Genomic DNA, 19678 nt, shown 5'->3' on the forward strand with positions numbered 1-19678 from the left:
GTGGGTGTCCGCCTTGTGATTTCCCTAAGGGAGAGGTTTGAGGGGAGCAGGCACCTGCCTCGCAGCCTGACCCTGCCCTGCTGCTGCTGCCCTTCCAGCCTGGCCTTCTTTGCACTCCTGAGGGGGCGAGTTAGAGCCGGACCTCAGAGGACGCACAGGCAAGGTGGAAAGTGGTCCTAAGAGAAGTCTTGAACTGGGCATCGTCCCCTCCCCATCGCCTATGACTGGCAGCTCCTGCTCTGTCAGGGGCCACAGCTGTGTGGTGGTGACCAGGGCATGGCAGACCCTCTGCGCAAGGCTGGTCAGTAAACGGCTCCGCTCTGGGGGCCGTGTCTTTAAAGCCCTTGCGGCTCCTGACCTCTTCTGCCCCAGGGTGCAAGACAGACTACAGAGTGGAGGCTGTGCTCTTCAGAAGCGAAGTGGAGCTGCTGGGCCCGTGGCCAGGAGCTTGCCGGGCCTAGTAGACGGCAGGGTCTCTTTAACACAGGACTCTTGTTCTACATCCTGGTTCCACCACTCACTGCCATCTGACAAACCACTGACCCTGGGCCTCAGTGTTCTCCAGGATGCCCGCTAGGTGCCAGGAGGCATGGGTGTGCCAGGCACAAGACAGTGCCTGCCTGCCTACCTGTGGTGCAGTCTCCTGCACTATTAATCACCTAGCGCACGTTCTCTGGCCAGGCTGCGACACGTGTACCCGTCACTAGATGTTAGGGTTACAACTGCGAAGTCCTGGATGAAATCACCATCTCCGCCGTGCTTGAACGTGAATGGAGGCCACAGTCATGCAGCACCTTGACACTGCAGAAATCACAGCAGGTGCAGAGCAGGACGAGTGTGGCCAGGTTCACAATAGTTTGCTCCTGTGCCCTTTTCAAAGCTGGTGCTCTCCACTCCTTAACCAGGAGGGCAGGCCGCAGGCGGTCTCTAACTGGCGTGCAGCCGTTCTCGCCGTCGCCTCTGCCTAGTCTTCGTACTGCATCTCAGTTGTGATGGCTGAGGAGGGAGCTGGAAGGACCCTGGCAGGACCCTGCAGTGTGGCTGCCCCAGGTCTGAGCAGGAGCCACAGGGCGCCAGAGAGCAGCCCGCAGCCAGTCCCTCAAGGACCACATCCTTGAGGGCCACGCCAGGACCCCGTGCCCACAGAGGGACTCCCTGGGACAGCCAGACCTCCGAATTCTGCCTGGAGTCCAGCACACTGAGACTGGTCAGTTTCAAATCTCAGGAAACAAGTGTTCCTCTAAGACCTTTCACTCACACGTGGCCTGCGGTCACCCCATGCACTTTCCCAGCGCTCATGGGTCTGGGACAGGTCCCAGCCAGCCGGATACCTGTTACCCTGTCATTCCTGTCGAGCTGCTTTTCAGGAGTGCCCCTCAGCTGTGCTGGCTCAGGTGGGTTTTGCTGTGACAGCCGGCACCAAACCTGCTGCCGGTGTGGCTGTGCACGGTGGCTTTGGCAGTGATGTGGGGTCACAATGACGGGCTGAGCCTGCCTCATGCTGGGAGCACCCAGGGGCAGGCAGGCTACACAGGGAAAGGGCCACTGCCTCCAGAAGGGTGGCCACTGCTATACCTCAGAAGACTAGCCATCATAAAAGCACGCAGGAAGGGGTACAGGCCACAGCAGTTTCCACAGCACTTGGTTTAATTGAACTGAAACAAATCTGGTAATGACACCGCTTGTACAAAAGTTCACAGCACTGTGCTGACCTCCAGCTCCCACCCTCCCTCCCGTCCGCCCAGCAGCGGCCCTGCTGGCTCTGCTGTCCAGACAGGTGGCAGAGGCCAGGCAGCCCGGGCGGCACCGGTGACAGTGATGCACTTCTGGAGCTGTGCTCCCAGCCCCACACCCCAGATGGAGCAGGGAAGGTGGACAGAGCTGTGCACTGTGCAAACCCCTGGCCTCATGGTTCAGATCCAGGAAGGGGGTGCTGCGTGTTTCCGGCAGACACATCAGGAAAAGGGGCTGCAGGACACCCCTGCCCCCTTCATTGATTCTGACGGCAGAGTGGCGCCCCCCCCACCATGCCTCCTTGCATCTGTCACTCCACCCACTTGGCATGAAAATCCATAAAGCGCTGCAGGGAGCCTTGTGCTCACTTGGGCACCACCACCACCCTGGGGTCTGCCTGCAGCTACTGCTGCTGGGCCTGTGTCCGCCGGTAGTTGCTGTAGGCCTCCTCAAACATGGCCTTGCAGGGAAAGCAGGCCTTGAGCTTGGAGCAGATGAGGAAGGAGCCGCCCATCTTCCGGTGCAGGGAGTAGGTCTCCTCAGGTGGTGGGATGAGGCGGTGCTTAAGCATGATGGGAATCAGGTTGTGGATCTTCTCCGTGGTGCTCTGCGTGCCAAAATCGAAGGGCTCCTCAGAGGCGAAGGCCTCACCCAGGATGAGGATGGCATCCAAGTGGGCATCCTCCATGGCCTGGCGGAGGGAAAGACAAATGTGGCACAGCGCCCGGGAGCCCCGCGGGGACACCGGTGAGAGTCTGGTAATGAGAACATGGTGAGGAAGGGCATGAACGCCGGCGCAGTGGCAGATGCGGAATGGGAGAAGCCACATTGGAAGCTGCAGGAAACACTTCTCTGGCCAGAAACACCCCACGCCCGGCCTCGTGTAGGACACCGAGAGGAACTGGCCTAGCAGAGCATGGGGCAGGGACAGATCATGGATGGCCAGGGAGCTGCTGCTGTGTCCCCCCCGAGGCTGAGGGAAAGGCCATCTCTGAGATGTCGCCAGCCTGTCTGAAGTTCTGCGCTGACCAGATGGGAACTCAGGACTCGACCTGGGTACTCTCCCTGCCCCCAGTACCAAGAAGACAGCTGCTTGCTGTGTGACTTCTGGGTAAGGGGGCCCAACCCATGTCCCCTCCTGTGCAACTGCTTGGGCCCTGTCTGCTCCCAGATCGGCCCACTGGGGGTCCCCAGCCTGTGGAAACTCTGCAAGCCAGCTGCCCTCAGTTGTCTGGGGTTCCGTCCCTTTGCACATCGAGGCTCCACTTGATTTCAGAGGAAGCAGCAGTTGCAGCCCACCAGCCCTGGCCACCAGCAGCAGCCATGCAGCTCAGGAAGCAATGCTCACCTTGACCTCATAGCCGGTGAGAAACTTCATCTCGATGGACTTCTGGCGCACGGCCTCACGGTCCCGGTCGGCAGCAGCTCTGATGATCTGGACAGAGAACAGGAGGCTTCCGAGGCCACCGGCCCATCCCACTTTGCCCTCACCCTCGCCTTCCACAAAGCCCCTGCCGTGGGGCCGTGCTGCTCACAGGCACCGACCCAACCGGCACCTCCCCAGCATCCAGTCCCAGCCCCTGAACATGTGGGCCAAGGCCAGGCCCCTCTGACCTCACCTGAATGTAGAGGTCAGTGAAGGATCTGTCATATTCTCGCGTGGCTCCAAAGTCCAGCAGAGCCACCTAGGGAAGGAGATGAGGGAAGTTTGGCCCCCAGGACACTGAGGCTGGGAGGACATGGTCTCTTCAGAGTCCTAGAGCCCACCTCGCTGTGGATTTCCCACTCACAGCACAGGCTGGGATGGGGCTCACCTTGTGCTGCTGCGGGTCATAGAAGAAGTTGGACCAGTTGGGATCTGTCTGCATGAAGTGGAACTCAAACAGCTCCCTCAGACAAAGGACCAGGATGTTGTAGCAGATCTGTGATGTGGGGAGGGTAGTCAGACAGTGTCAGGCTGTCTGGTGACTGGAAGTGGGCTAGAGGGGCCCCCAAATCCGGTCTTCCACCCTAACCCCTGCAGGGCACCAGCCAGGGAACCAACAGCCAGCATGGCAAGACAGCAGCTCAGACTCGCCTCGTTCCGAACCTCCTGGCTCAGCCCCTCTGCCTGGTCCAAGGGGAAGCCAGACACCAGCTCCGTGGTGAGCACATGGGGGCTGCAGAGCTCATCCACGATCTCAGGCACGTAGAAGAAGGGGTGGTCCTTCAGCAGCTCCCTGGGGGGTGGGGACAGGAAGATACATCTCACTGCCCCCCACAGCCACCCCCGGGGACACCCACCAGGCCGGGGCCCTGCCTTGCGGAGATGGGATGGGGTCTGGACCTTCACCCTTAGAGCTGGGGGCCTTATCCCCAAGGCCGCCTCAAAGGGCCTCCTGGGGACCCATAGGTGCAGGGCAAAGGAGCGCACCGGAACCTCCTGGCACAGGCAGCCTCACGCTCGTAGTCACACTCAAGGGCCAGCTCCCGCCGCAGCACATCTATCAGGTGCTCCGGGAACAGGCCTGGGAGAGGGCGAGGGCGTCAAGCATGAAAGGCGCAGGGCAGTGAGGCCCCCACAGCCCAGCCCTGCACTGCCACCCGCTCCTGCCCCAGCTGCAGCTCAGTCGCCGACCTTCGGGGAGCATGTTGCTCATGTTCAGCACGGCCATGAGGTTGTTGACGTCACTGTTGATACTCTGTGCCACGCCGGGGTACTGTGGAGGACAGTCAACCGGGAAGACAGGGCAGGACCCCTCAAGGTCACTGAGCCCCACGCACCTGTTTGCACCCCAGCCGCCTCACTATCAGACCTGCACTGCTGAGGCTAGACGGTGCCCCAGCACAGCCGTGCTCTCTGCCTCCTCCAGAGTGGTCACCAACTGGGGTCCCACCCTCCAGCAGTCTGAAAGGCAATCTCTATCCCATCCCTGTCCATCATGAACCAAGCCTGATGGAAACCTACTCTGTGCCCCAGAGCCACTCCATTAGCAAGGACTACCTGAGCGTCCAGGGGCAGGCAGGCACTCAGGGCAGGAAGATGAGACCCCAGCACTGCCCAGCGCACAGAGGCACCCACCTGGATCTTCATGGCCACCTCACGGCCGCCCTTCATGCGGGCCAAGTGCACCTGCCCAATAGAGGCAGCTGCAAAAGGACGCTCCTCAAAGTACTCCAGCTTGTCCCTCCAGTTGGGGCCCAGGTCATTGTTGAGTGTTTTCTGGAGGGAGAAGCCGTGGTAAGGAGCCTGGTCTGCCCCACACAGGGAGGGGGTCAGGCAGCCACCCCACACCCTCACCATCATCTGTTTCAGCGGCATGAAGTCAGCACTCTGCCGCACCCGCTCGAAGATCTTGGCCAGATGAGGATTGATGAAGGCGTCATCTGCAAGGCACAGGCCACGTCAGGCAGAAGAGCACCTCTCAGGCCAGAGCCAAGGGGACAGACATCGCCCAGCAGTGCGGGCCCCTGAGCCTGTGTGCAGAGGCCAAGCCTGCCCAACACCACTCGGAGGCCCAGCCTCCGCCTCCTCCCTGTACCGGGCATCTTTGTGCAGGCACACGGCAGCTATGGGGGGTACTTCTGGGGGGCATCCTGGGCCACACTGCTCTCAAGTAACACCTTTGACACCTGGCCAGCAAGCAAGTCTAGAGGCAAACACACCCCATCCTGGGGCAGCAAGCCCACAGGGAGCCCAGAGTGGCAAGGCTTGGCCCAGGGAAGCTTAGAGATTCTCAGCCACCCAGTCCTGCAGGGAGCCAGGACTCAGCCCAGTGACCCAAGAAGCAAGGTTTTTAAAGTTAACATGGAAAGCTTATAATTACAAAAGAAACCTAGGAGGTGGATAAAAATACTAAAATTCCCTGTAACCTGACCACCTCCAGAGAACTCATTTCCCCTCTGATCCGTGCTCTGGGCGTCTCTCAGCCTGGCATGTACTCTCGGGTAAACGCCAGAGTAAAGCTTCAGTGCTGATCCAAATACTGCAGCCACGTGCTGCAGCTTTGCCACCACGCTCTCGGGAGTCTGCTGGTGCCTCCCAGGCAGCCTTCTCCTAGGAGGCCTTCACCATGTGGCTACTGTGCTCTCCAAAGGCCTGGGCTTGGCACTGCTACAGGGACAGGATGCCAGGAGCACCCTCCTTCACTGGGCCGCCAGCCCGCCCTGGATGAAGCACCCCGCAGAGGCCTAGTCCTATGCTTCTCCCAGCCGGGGTGCTTCTCACCGAGCCGGCCTTCTTGGCCACAGTGCTGGGTGACCTTCCCTCCCTAGGGTCACAGCCCCAGCCCAATGCCAACTGCTGGACTGACCCAGCAGGCATCAGGGCTGCACTAAACGCCTGCCACCTGCTAAGACACACGACAACTTCTGGACACACCAGGAGGCGGCGGGTGCTGGTCGGCAGCTGGCTGCAGACACTCACCCTGGATGCTCAGCATCTGGCCCAGCTTCAGCGCTGCCCCACGCACCTTGCACAGCGTGCGCACGATGCGTTCCGCGTTGGCCTCCGACAGGAAGGGGCTGGAGTCCAGCACGGCCTTCTTCCCTGTGGGCAGGAAGGTTGTCAGGTGGTGCTTGTGGACTCCTGCCTATCCCCAAGGCCAGTAGTGCAGCTCCAAATCCAGTCCTCCCAGACACACACACACACACACACACACACACACACACACACACACGTCTCCTGTGTCGGGCCCTGGGTTGCAGGGTCACTGTGAAGCAGCCAGGTAGCTGCAGGCAGGAGCAGTGCTAGGAGGACTTGGAGGAACCCAGCAACAGTGCTATGAGGACTGCCAGTCTTTTGCTACTCACTGTGCATGACAAAGGTCCTCTGTACCCCTGCACCGTCCTTCAGGAAGGGCACTCAGGGCCAAGGACAACGCACACCCTCTGGGCCTCACTGCCCTGAGGTGGGAAACTCAGTGCAGCCAGCTTGCCCCGAGGCTGCGGGTGACCTTTGTCCAGCACACTGGGAGGTGGCAAGATGCCCACAAGATCTCCAAGAGGCGGCAGGAGGCCAGGGGAGCCCTGCAGCCAACCAGCAGTGTGACCAGACCTGGCCCGCTCTGCCTAAACACTAAGTCCACCCTGTGGGAGATGAGGAGAGGCCCATCGGGCTGTGGGCACCGGGTTCCTGTGCCCTGATCTCCTCTGCATCCCTCTGGCTGCTGACACGTGGGGTCCCTCTTCTCCTGTACCCTGAGTCCAGTTAGATGAGAAGCTTACATCACCATGGGCCCAGAAGGCCAGGGCACCCAGCAAGCTCATTCTTCATGTCAGGGCTGAGATGCTGGGAACACAGTGCTTGCTCAACATGGTGCTGTGCCCGATACCAAGCAAGGAAATAAGAAGTGGCCCCTACTGTGCATCAGGTGCCATGTAGTGGGGGGTAGAAGCCTTTAAGGACCCAGGTACCAAGGAGCCTCAAGGGGCCAGGTGTGTGGGAAAGGGTGAGGCAGGACAGGTGCTAGGTGGGCAAAAAGCTTTAGCCCCACACAAGAGGCTGTGCTGGGCCCACCATAGCACCAGCCCGAGATCTAGGCCCAGATGGCCCAGTCAGCCACAAGTCAGAGCTGAGGGGAACAGTGCTCCGAGTATCCCCTCTGCCTTCCCCAGCCCCAGGGACTCCTGGAGTGGAAAGGCAGAGAAGGAACAGCCTGGCTGAGGCTGGGGAATTAGGTCCCCCTTTTGATACTGAGCAGGCTGGGCTGACTACAGGGCTCCTGAGATGTGAGGGTGGCCTCTGGGTTGTGAGACTGGGTTGTCCCAAGCAGCTGCAGCCCACATCTGGTGATGCCCATGTGCCTTCGAGGCACATCATTGGCCAGGACCCCAGGGCAGAGACTTTCTCCAGGGGCAGGGCTCAGCAGCCTGCCAAGCAGCCTCCAGTGCACGGGGTGCTGGGCCTGCCTGACAGCTGGAGCACAGCCGGGGACTGCTCAGGGCCGCCCCACCCTTGCCTGAGGCCCAATTGCAGGACTAAGGACTGGAACCCTTCATTCCTTGTCTCAGGTCATCACCGTCCCTGCCTGAGGACACCAACTGTAACCTTGGAGCCAGCCTGACCTCTGCTCTGCTTGGACGAGGTGGGGAGGAGAGTGGCCAGCTTGGGGGGGGGTGCAGGGCCAGGCAAGGCCACCATTCACTTCACAGCAGCCTGGCTCTGCTTCCCAGGACGCCACAGCAATGACGCTAAAAATACCCCTGCTAATCCTTACCTTACAGCCCTTCCAGGGACATGTATGGTGTCCCAATGTCCCCAGTAATCGAAGCCTATAAGGGTGGGGAGAGTCTCCTGTCTCCAGAAAGGAGAGCCCTGAGGGTAGAGGGGCTGTCCTGGGACAGGGAAGACCCTCTGGCCCACAAGACAGCTTGGCTTATGGAGTCATGGGGACAGTGGGGGTCAGGGAGTCCCCATGGACAGGCTGGAGGTGTGAGCATCACAATAGGCCTCCCGAGCACAGCACAGGTGGGCTGGGGGCTGAAGGGCCCAACCCTCTAGGGACCCCACCTCTCCCCTAGGGCCCAGCTCACCTGTGGAGTTCTCAGGGCGCAGACTCTTCTTGGCAACCTCAGCCAGGGCCCCAAAGCCCAGACCGACAGCCAGACCTACAAGAAGGGTTTGAGTACTCAGCACTCTCCTAGCCACCTGCCCACCGCCAGGAGGGCCGCTCGCCCTGGCACCCCAGCACAGGGAAAAGCTGAAAAGTGGGAGCTATACATTGGTGGTTCTGGAGAACACCGAGCAAGGGTTTCCAGTGGGGAAGTCACGAGCTCTGACTGCAGTCTCACGGGAATACTGATGGACCTACAGAGCGGCCTGTGCTGGGGATGCACTTGGAAAGCTGGGGCTTTCCAAGTGCATCCCCAGCACAGATGGGAAGGAGGACCAGACATGGTCTGTGGGCCAAGGACGCCCCAACAATGCAGGGCACCCAGGAGAGCACAACCACCCACACCGAGTGTGCATGCAGAGCCTGGGGCATGCAGGACCCCCTGGGAACACACACAAAGACAATAATGATCCAAGCTCGGGCCACCTCGTCCTCCAGGCCGCAGGCTCTCAAGGGAGCTCAGACCTCCCTTTTCTGCTCATGGCCCAGACACTCACACCTCCTCTGTCCAAAACCAATCCCCCAAGACCCAACTGCTCAGGAAAGCCTCCCACCAGGGGGCCGGCAACCCCCCCCTAAGCCACAAAGCCAGTCAGGGAGCCTCCGGCAAGTCTGGTGTCTTTCTCTAGACAAGGAGCAGGAGGGATGTGCCGGCCATGGCCACTGCAGGAAGGCAGACACTCCAGTGTCCCTGGAGGTGCACCCCCCATGCCTGCAGCAACACTGGTCACTGTGTTAGGGGAAAAGAATTTTGCTTCTGGTCTCTTTTTCCAAATTCTCCACAGTGATTATGCACGGTTTTTAAGAAAAACACTGACTTACTGAAAAACTCACGGAGAATTTTAAACATTAGAAGGTAATTCCATTTTAAAGCATCCCTTCACAATACATATCATCTGCCAGTAGGTGGCAGTGCAGCCCCTATGCTGCCTGCCCAAGCACAGCTCTGGCTCCAGGACTGGAGGTGAGTCCCTTAGGAACACGCTTGCATTAGGGTCGGGCACATGTCTTGTAAGGAACGTGTCTGCTGTTATAGCACCAAGCCTGTCCGAAATGGTATCTGTATCACTCAGTCTTCAAACTATGTGTTATGGCACACACCCGGCGCATCTTATTTTCGGGAGCTGAGCGTGGCTGGTCTCATGCTCAGTGCACTGCAACTCTGCCTGCACAAAGAAGCCAAGTACTGGCCCCTCGGAAACAGTGAGCTCAGGGGATGCCCTTAGGTATGACAACATGCCGGGGGTCTGAAGACAGAGGTATCAGAGCCGAGGGGCCCAGCAGGTGCAGCAGCTATGTTTCTGATCCCTCCCCCTGCCAGCACCAGAGATACCGGGCACAGGGTGGGAGCCTGGCCAGGGCCCCGACTACACATTAACTCCCCACTGCCTGCCTACCTCACCCTGCCCACCACGCTATCTGACTGAGAAAAATAAATGATACCAGAAAACATTAACCTGCACACTGATAACCCTTGCCAGTGTCTCTGAGTCCAAAGACAAGGTCACAAAGCCTGGTCACAACAAGAGGGCACCACAGCCACAGCAGTCCCTTCCAGGCAGAGCCGTGACCCCTACACGTCAGCCCCACTTGGACTTCCTCAAATGCTCGGCCCAAACTGCTCTCGGTCACTTGCAGGCTCCCAGGCAGGGCTTGGCAAGGACCTGCTATTAAGCAAATCGCTGAAGGAACCTTCCAGAGAGGAGCCTCAGACTCCTTCCATGGCCCTGCACAGCCCTCAGGACAGGCCCAGGGCCAGGTCAAGGTGGTGCCAGCCATAGGACAGACAGGCTCTGCATGGCAGGGACGGGGGTGCTGTAAACAAGTCTGGCCGGCCAGAAACCATGACCTTGGCCTTGCCGTCTCCTAGTCTCAGGGCAGCAGCACGTCTCAGCCATCCCAGCGCGGGCACAACTCAATTCTCAAACCCCTAAGCCTGCTCAGCCTTCACCCCAAACCGGTGGGACCTGAGCAATTCCAAGACATACACCCTAGTGGGACACCCAGTCCTCATGAGACCCCGCCCAGACACACAAGTGAAAAAGGCACACCATGAAAGGCCTTTCAGCATGCTGGGCCCTTCCCCTGCAGGCCGATGGAAAGCAGAAGGAAGTCCAGGGCCTGGTGTCGCCCACTTGCTTCCCTGTTGGAAAGGCCAGGCGCGTCTACAAAGCAAGGGCTGAGGCGGTGGCGCTTGCTCAGTGCCAGGCACCGCCCCAGGCCACAGCTGTCCCGTCTGCATGGGGCACGGCAAAGTCTGCACCACAGAGCGGCACCTTCTGCCCTCCACGGAAGTGCTCACGCCTCTCCATCACTGTTCCGCTCCCAGCTGAGCCGCCTGGGCCCAGGACACGTGCCCAGAGCCTTGGTAGGGAAGGTGGGGGCAGCAGCGTCATGGGGACCACTGAGAGGGCAGGGGCGAGGACCAGGGCCTTGGGAGTAACCAGGATGACGAGGGCAGAAAATAGAGGGAGCAGAAGCAAGAGCAGAGAGCAAAATGTGAAGAATAGCAGACAAGGTAAAAGGCAACTTCAGGAACAGGAGGCAAGAAGAAACTTAACAAATTAGACACTGCTAAACCACCTACACCAGGAGAACACGTGGCAAGTAAAGAAACGTGGCCCCTGGCAGCTAAAGAAATCACAGCAAGAGTCAGATCTGGAATTACCAAAAACCCCAAACCTTCTAGTGTAATATAGTTTATGGAATAGATGCTATGAATCTGCCTTCAAGAGATGATTTCACAGTTTGGAAAGTTATTAAATGATAAAATTACATGATATGAAAAGTCACTACAGTATATAACACCAGCTTTTTGGAAGCCTTAGGTGTGTGAACTTCACGGGAAACAGATGACTTGGAAACATCTACCAACTAACTGTGCTTTCCAGGGTAAACTGAAGCAAGCCCAGCAAAGCCAAAAACAAAGGCGCAATTCCTGGGGGGGAATAAAGGCCACCAGGAAAGGCTGTCTGGCGGCTCCTGGGGTTACGGTGGAGCACAGGTAGGAACCACCAAGACTTCGGGTGCCATTTTACCTCCTCTTGGTGTCTTCTTTCTGTCTCCCCCCATCCCTTTAACGTGCAGCACAGTTCCCTTCCTGTCAGCTCGCCAAATGCTCCAGTCAGAAGTCGCGTCTCCCAGGCCAGTTCTGTGCTTGACGCTTAGGTTGCAAATATACGAATGAGGGGACTTAGATCTTGCTGCTGAGGAGTTAAAATCAAGGACCTCCATTGCTATCAAATAGTAAGTTAAAAAGAGATCTAGGGATACTGCCATTGTTCCACAGCAGCAGGCATCAAATTGGAAACAAAGATTGTAATATGACAAAAAACCATGCGCTACCATCCAGTAAGAGCCTTCACACCGCCCTGCCCCAGGATGTAGCTCAGCGGCACTGTGCCTGTCAGCCAAGCGCAAGGCCCCGAATTCAATTCCCAGCGTCAGAAACAAAATGTGAAGAAGGCTCTGGACACCGACATGGGTACGTAGGGCTGACACTGCTGCGTCCTGACACTGAGTGTCGTGATACGAGAAACACCTGGTGAAGGAGCCTGCTTATCTCAGCATGAAGATATTCAAATGTCAAATGACCGAAACTCTCTACCTCAAAGCTGAAGAAGATACACCCTCCGTCCCTACAGTGCCAGTTGTGCAACCTGCTGAGGGCACTGCCTGCCACCTTCACTCTGTGAGGAAAGAAAGTCCACGCTGGCCTCTGCGTCCACCTGTTCCTCCAGCCCCACAGCTCAGCCTCTCTTCACCACCACCTGCTCCCTCCAGCTGCCCCAGCGCCAGTCAGGGTGCGGGAGGAAGGAGGAGGAAGGGGATGAGGAAGCCCCAGGGCTTGTTCCCGCAGCTTCCTACGACCTGGCCCGCCGCTCCCAGAACTGGACCTGACTGACCGCAGGGGGAGGGAGCCAACCTCAGGCAGAGGCCTGGGCTGCCTGCCACACGTGACCCTTGACAACAGCAGGCACTGGCTCAGCTTCCTCATCTGCACTAACGGAGAATAACCAGAATAACCACCGGCCTACCGCAGCACAGGGCTCCCTGGCGGGCGCAGCGGAAAGTGGACAGCCCCTCCCAGCCTGCCCCGTGCACACGTCTGCAGCCGGGAGCTTCGGGAGGCTCCAGCCACTGCACACTGCTCCTCAAGGGGGCCAGAGGCAGCCTCAGAGCACTCTGTCAGCAGAGGGTCTGGGGACAGCAGGTCGGAGCACACAGCCCTGCATGGCTCTGGACGGTCCCTGTCCCTGCCGGATCCCACACAGTCCCAGGCCCAAGGGCACAGCCAAGGTGCAAGGACCCGGCCAGGCAGAGCCACGTCCTGACCAGTAACTAAGACAACGAAACTAAATGACTCGATTTATTATCCTTTGTAGAGCACATCCTTTGTGATCTGCACTGTTAAAATGTTTCTCTATAGGGAGCAAAAGAAGTAGGAAGAGTGAAGGTGTGTTACACACTTAGACCAACTCCCCACAATGCACATAATCATCACTTACGGCAATCATGGACTAACAAAAAACTTTTTAAATGTCCAACTAAAAACATGAATAGCCAGAGTGGCGACCCACATCTGTACTCCCAGCACCCCGCAGGCTGAGTCAGGGGGGCTGCCACAAGTTTACGGCCAGCCTGGACTACACAGCAAGACCCTGTCTCAAGAAAACTAAAAACTAAAACTAAAAATCAGTAAAACGGTGGCAATAGTGTTTGTTTTAAATACTCTTGGCCACATGTGAAAACCAAACACCTATGGCCATTCACCCAGTGTCTGTTTTTAATTTCACCTCTGAGATAACAGACACAGAATTCCTGGGTAGGGGCTGGCACCACGAGCCCAGGGGCAGCTCTGCTGCTGGAGTGGGGGAGCGGCACCCTGGAGTGCCAATCCCTGGGAAATCAGGCAACAAGGGCCTTTAGCTGGCCACTTCCCCCTGAGAGGGGCCTGTTTACCAGCGAGCCAGAACAGCTGATGTTACCTCACCTGAGGGGAACACGGGAATTTCAACTATTTTTAGAAGCGATGTCCTGGGAATCAGAGAACCTTAACCTTTTAAAAACATTCCTAGCCTGCTGAAGTGCTTTTCTCATATATCACACATGTCCTTGTTTTCACATATCAAATTTCAAAATCCTTTTTATGCAGAATCTAAATCACCTTACAGCTTCCTACTCCTGCACAATTTATTTCCTATTTCCTTTAGTTACTCTTCTCTGCCCGTGGTGCACACATCCTTGTGTGAAGGCCTCAGTAACCTTTCCTGAGTTCTATCCGGTCCCCACTGTATCCACAAAGGTCTCCTTTCGATACTCATCCAGTGCTCCCTCATTTTATAGGGGAAGAGACATCACCTCTAAACCCAAAAGACTGAAGCTCAAATGGAAAAAAAGAGATCAACGCAGGAGACACAGAGAAAAGATCTAACAGATGTTTAACTGGAAGTCCTGAAAGAAAAGGCTGAAGCAATTTGCAGAAATTACCAGAAGCCCCAAAACTAATGACAGACATCATACCACAAGCAACCCCAAGTAGAATGAATACAAAGGAAATCATCCCTTTAAGGTACCAGCATTACTGGGGCAATAGCAAAAATAATCATTTATATTACAGTGCAGTAAGTCCACAACGGATGCTATAATCTCAATAGCAATCACTAAAATAGTAGAGAAATGCAAAACACAAAAGGCTACCAAAAAGAAAACATTTCACATAATTTTATTTTAAAGTGTGATTAACTTAGTCGGGTGTGGTGGTACAAGCCTGTAATCCCAGCACTCCGGAGGCTGAGGCAGGAGGACTGCCATGGCTGAGGCCAGCCCGGGTTGCACAGGGAGTTCAAGACCAGTCTGCACTACCTAGAGAGACCCTGTCTCAAAACACAAAATAAATAAACAAACAAACAGGGATTACCCTAAAGGAAGGTACGACAAGACAGAAAACAGGGAATAAAACAAGTGGACAAACACCAAGATACTGGATGTAAACCCCCAAAAAACTGCATTAACCACTTCCCAGTTTACCTGAGGGTCACTGGGGCAGCAATTTATTTTTAGGGTTACACTGTTTTCTCTTTTTTAAAGATATGCGTAATACATTTTGAGGTGAAACTTGGTGAAATTTTTTCTGATTTCTCAGTACTTGGTAAAGAGTAGTTTTTAATCTATAAAATTAATCCCAAATGGCGGTACCTCATTATCCACTTAGCTTTTGTACTTGTATTCTTCAGAGGAAACAAATACCACTGGAAATTGTAAATAAGCAACACATACTGTATCATATGCAAATCTGTGACTGCTGATAGCGTCATCTGGGGGATAGGTACATAAAGCTTATGCAGGTAAGAAGGACTTCCACTCTAACTGCTCTTCCAAGACAGAGCCTCTGTGATCACCACTACCCTAGTAGCCCCTCCACCTCTGCTTCCTGGCCACTGTGAGCTGAGCAGCTCCTCCTGCTCTGTCGCACTGCACTGCCACAGGCCAAAGCAACCACCCAAGTGACCATGGATTGAAACCTGTGAATTCATGAGACAAAATGAACCTTTCTCCTTTTGCCTTGATTATCTCAGATGTTCTGAATCAGCTGACTCGCACCATGAAGCTTCCAAAAGACCAGAGGAGGGATAACCACACAAATGATGGTAGTACACACAAAAGAATTAGCAGCAAAGGTGAATACGTGATTGCAGGGCTTTACGCCCCACTCGGCACTGGTGTCACGAGAACCAGATCTTTTATATACTGCCTGGCAAATAACCACCTGGCCAAGGCTGGGATGTGACTCAAGCTGTTCTCTAATTCCCTTGCCTGGGGAGTCTGCTGAGGACAGCTGAGCCTCCACTGATGGGAACCTCCTCTTGGAGGATACTACTGCAAGGGACATGGCGCTTTCAGAGGGACGCTGTGGCCAGTAGATAGGCAAAGGGTAGAATAATACAACTGCTCTAAACCTGCACTCTGAAAGTATCCTTCAACTCGTATTAAAAGAGAGATACACTGGGCACAAGTACATGTGGGCACAGTGGTTACCCAAACCCCCACAGCACATGATAAATAAAGGCCCTACACTACACACAGCATATTAAAACAATGTTAAGCAACAGTAGTTCAGGGCATCTCATTATCACTCCGTGGGTGAGCTAAGGCCCCTGGAGATCCGGCCACTGGGTTCCCCCAAGGCTGGTCTCAGAAGCAAAACCTCTGGTTCAGGAGCTCAGAGGCCCAGCAAGGGACTTGGATTCATAACTGGCTCCTTCCTGTGGAAGCCTCTACCCTCGCTGAGGGGCTGGGGCCGAGGAAAAGGCCTGTCAAGCAGGCCAAGCTGTGCTCACAGGAAACAAGGGCCACACACCAGCCCCAGGCAGGGGCAGAGCTGGAGCCCTTTTAACAAAAGAATTAGCAGCAAACAGCCTGTTTCCCTCAGGAAACAGCCTGGCCCCCAACTGCTAATGCAAGGGCAGTCACTGCCACCTGCTCCCCTACCCTGGGATGTGGGTGGCTCCCCACGTACTTCTGTCTTCACACAGACCCAGGAGGGCCCTAGGTCCCCTCTGCTGGGAGTGGCACAGCAGGGAAGGTGAGGCAGCACCAGGCACGTGGCCTGCTTACCTCCGAAGTTGGCCAGCCGCCCAATCCGCGTAACTGGCACCTTCCTCTCCCGAGCCCGCTCACTGAGCTGGAGGGAGAAAAGAAAGAGACCTGTATGATCAGCAAACGGGGACAAGACCAGCCCATGGTTCATGCTGCCCCTCTCACTCCCTCCTCGCCCCAAAGGCAGCACATGTCACCAAGAAAAGGCCCCACGTTCCTAAAGACCCTGACCACAGCATCTATAAGTCCCAAACAGGAGGCTCATGCCAGCAGCCCTGCAGGTGGAACCCCAGCCCCAGCCAAGAGGCCTCCTACGTACCATCTGCTTGTGGGGCTTGCCCTCGGGGCGGGCCTTGGCTTGCCGGGCCTTCTCAATGTCCTCAGCTGTGAGACCCCCCATGGGGGACTGGTCCTGATGGAAGAACCTTCGCTGGAAGCCAGTGGCAAAGAAAAGGTCTCCGGGGTCTGCGAAGAGCCTCCCGTTGACTCTGCCCAGCAGAGAACTGGTCTGGCCTGGGAGCCCAGCTTCCCTAAGTGGTCCACTGGCAACATAGGCGGGAGCCGGTCCTTCATTGTAGGTGTGACCCACGGATGCAGATGGTGACTGGTCAACGCTGGAAGCCGCAGAGAAGGGGACCTCGGCTTCCAGGTCATCAAAGCTCTCAGTGGCATAAGACACTTCAGGTTTATCTTGACCCTGCAAGAGGGAAAGGCCAGGATGAGAGAAGAGAAACAAGACTGGAGCTCTACCCTAAGGCCACCTCCACCAGGTCCACCTCTCCACTCGGTGGAGGACATCAGACATCTACCCCAAGACTCAAAAGCTAGGACCTGGGTTCTAGCCAGCTTCTGCCAGGCAAAACACAAGCCAGGGAAAGCTCTCAGACATAAAGATCACCGAAGGCTGCAAGGGGCCGGGGGACCCACTGTCTCCCTCACAGGCTGGCGCCTCACTGCTGCATGGGTTCCACCAGCCAATCTGGCTGTGGGGTTAAGAGGTTCTCACTGGACAAGGTCACAGTCAGGATCAGGCCTGGTTACCCCGGGAGCTCGGGTGCAGGAAAAGGGAGCAGCAGCTGCAGCACAATTTCTTAAGAGTCACTCAGGGCTGACCTTCAGGCCCAGCTTCTACTTCTGAACCTGGAGTGACCTTACATGAGGTCCTAACCCTTCTCTGCTACTTCCTCATCTGAAAATAGGGCTCCCCACAGTCCGAGTGATGCGGAGTTCAGCCAACGCCAAGGAAACTGCCAGGCAAAGCTAGAATTAAATAGCATGAGACCTAAGGGCGGGCCAAGGGCCTGGATCCCTGGCTGAAGTACTAAGGAGTGAATGTCCAGGTCTGCACGCTGCCCATATATTATGCAAAAGCTATAGGAGACCGCAGGCCCTTAACTCTCCACACCCTACAATTCTCAGTGTGCGGAGGTAGCTACCTGGTAGCTACTTTCATGTGACCAAAGGCAAACTAAGACTGAGAGCTGAGCAGTCAGCAAATGGCAGAGCCTAGACGTGACCTGCTGGCCATCCTGGGGTCATGTAGCTTTCTCATAACAGGAATCACACTTAGCCCCCCTGGTTCTCTCCCAGACAGCACAGGGAGACCCTGGAGTGAGGTGTTTGGGGCAGGGTCTTGTAACTCCCACAACAGCTACCTGACCCCGTGACTGCTGCCTGCTAACGTAACTGTGCTGCAAAGGGACCCAGCTCAGGAGGCCCCTCCTGAATAAGCACGTGGAAGACCCTCAGTCAGGGAGCCTGAGGCACAAAGCACCTGGCTCCTAAGGCTCCTGCCATCAGGGACAAGGGAGACAGAACACCGAAGTGTCAGGGAATAAAGGGAAGCCAAGGCGGCCCTGCTTGGTGCCTCCTTCATGGCAGAGGATGGGCCTGCCTCCAGCCCCACACCTGCCAGAGATGGCCCTGCCCCTCTTGGACATCAGCCTAGGCCTGCTGGAGGATACTGGGGGGCGGAAGGGAGCCAGACAAGAGGGCTTTCATGGAGAAGCTGCCAGGTCCAGCGTGTTATCTCACTTCTGTGGCGGGACTGAGACAAGCTCACTCACGGAGGGCTCCACAGGCCAAACCCAAAAGGAAGCTGGGCAAGGGGTTCTGAAAGGGCACCAAACAACATCCAGGAGCCACAGCCCTGCTGCAGTGGGACGGAGTCAGAGCAGGGGTGAGGACAAGGGTTCCAGGCAGCCCCGTAGCAGTCATGATCTACTTAGTCTCAGTTTTGCCACCCGAAAAATAGGGATAAGCGTCCAGCCCTGCCCTGCCCCAGGACAACAGTGAGGACATGATGAGTATAGGCCTTCAAAGATTAGTGTATACAGCCTCAGAGACCACCAGATGCTTAGAGAGCAGCAGCGGAGGGAGGAGCTGTGACTTCTTGCCAGGATCAGCCAGCCACGGGACAGAGGAGGCGGGGCAGCCTCTGCAACACAACCCCCACCCCACACACACTCAAGGGCACCAGCGAGTGCCCACCTACATGCGCCACCTTGTGCCTTATAGCTGGACTATCTAGCAAGCTGCTGGCAAGTGCAATGACACCATGGCAGGCAACTCCACGGCAGCCAGTCTTGTTGGAAACCACCCCTTCTGTGGAAGACATGGAGGCTTCCTGGGCCCCCTAGCATGAGGGACAAGAGAGAGGCTGGAGGGGCTGGAGGTTTAGCTCAGCAGCATAAGCGCCTGCCTTGCAAGCAGGCAGTCGTGAATTGGATCCCCAGTACCGATAAAAAGGAAAAAGACAAAAAAAAGAGAGAGGCTGGAGGCAAACTGTCCTTGGCCAGCCTGTGCCAGGGTTACCCTGAGAAGGAACAGAGCCCTGCTGGAGCCAAGTCCCCAGAGACATCAGCAAAGTAAAAAGAGAGCCCGAGGCTTTGGGTGGTAAGAGGCTGGCCAAGGACACGGCTCTGCCAGCCCCTCACAAGGAGCAGACTCCTGAAACGCTGGAACCCCCCACCCTTTGCGCTGGTATAGGACTGGGTCTTTGGGAAGTGAGTTGAATTACTGCCCTTATAAAATAATCCCAGCAAGTATTGTCTCCTTCCTGCCACGTGAGGGAGGACACAGCAAGATGACACCGTCTGCCAATCAGGAAATGGCCCTCATGGACACTTGATCTGCCAGCACCGTGATCTTGGATGTACTGGTCTCCAAGTCTAAGATGTTCTGCAAGTCTCCAAGTCTAAGAACTTCCCTATAACCCTAGACAGCAGGACATGCTAGCCACTGGGCTTCCCCAGCCACCAAGTGTCTGTGTCTTGCTTCACATCCCTTGGTCTCCCCAAGAGCTCTATGTCTGACTCCCTATAACCAGCGCCCTCCACCCCCATCTGGGCCAACGCTGCCACAGTGTCCTTACCTGTACCATCCCTAGGACCATGCTGATCTGCTCCGCCGCTGTGGACTGCAGGGCCCTGGCTGCCATGATAAGCTCCCCACCAAAGCCCAGGTACTGCAGCTGGGTTTCCAGTGCCGCCTGGGTCAGTTTGGCAAGGCCTTTGGCCAACATGATGGCATCCCCCAACATGGCAGCCATGGTTCAGACCTGGAAGAGAGGAGGTCAAGTCAGGGAGAGGGGCTCCACATCATGCACACTCACGAGCTCCACAAACTCTGACAGAAGGCTGCTGGCCAGCTGGCTTGCCTGTTGATCTGCCCTCCAGACCAAGCTGAGAGAAAAAGGGCCTAGGCTCACAGTGGGCTCTGGTGACTCCTGGCTCCTCCAAGCACGAGCAGCG

At 56.5% G+C, this 19678-nt stretch overlaps 1 protein-coding gene across 4 annotated transcripts in view; it reads right to left on the reverse strand.

Moving 5' to 3' along the window:
* Positions 1–1625: 1625 nt before the first annotated feature.
* Coq8a (coenzyme Q8A) overlaps positions 1626–19678 on the reverse strand; it is a 32917-nt gene continuing 14864 nt past the window's right edge. For all 4 annotated transcript variants that reach the window (XM_003474266.5, XM_013157636.3, XM_013157635.3 and 1 more), the window contains exons 2-15: positions 19300–19485; positions 16246–16623; positions 15945–16011; positions 8248–8322; positions 6140–6262; positions 5015–5100; positions 4796–4936; positions 4352–4433; positions 4148–4241; positions 3812–3953; positions 3549–3656; positions 3354–3419; positions 3083–3169; positions 1626–2425 (exon numbers count right to left, since the gene is read on the reverse strand). In XM_003474266.5, the coding sequence (XP_003474314.2) occupies positions 2138–2425; positions 3083–3169; positions 3354–3419; positions 3549–3656; positions 3812–3953; positions 4148–4241; positions 4352–4433; positions 4796–4936; positions 5015–5100; positions 6140–6262; positions 8248–8322; positions 15945–16011; positions 16246–16623; positions 19300–19476 (1914 nt within the window). In that variant the 5' untranslated portion in view covers positions 19477–19485 and the 3' untranslated portion in view covers positions 1626–2137. The remainder of the gene's footprint in view (positions 2426–3082; positions 3170–3353; positions 3420–3548; positions 3657–3811; positions 3954–4147; positions 4242–4351; positions 4434–4795; positions 4937–5014; positions 5101–6139; positions 6263–8247; positions 8323–15944; positions 16012–16245; positions 16624–19299; positions 19486–19678) is intronic.

The sequence above is a fragment of the Cavia porcellus genome, unplaced genomic scaffold (genome assembly GCF_034190915.1).
Source record: "Cavia porcellus strain 051 isolate PalLab524CR breed Dunkin Hartley unplaced genomic scaffold, mCavPor4.1 scaffold_26, whole genome shotgun sequence".
Taxonomy (NCBI): domain Eukaryota; kingdom Metazoa; phylum Chordata; class Mammalia; order Rodentia; family Caviidae; genus Cavia; species Cavia porcellus.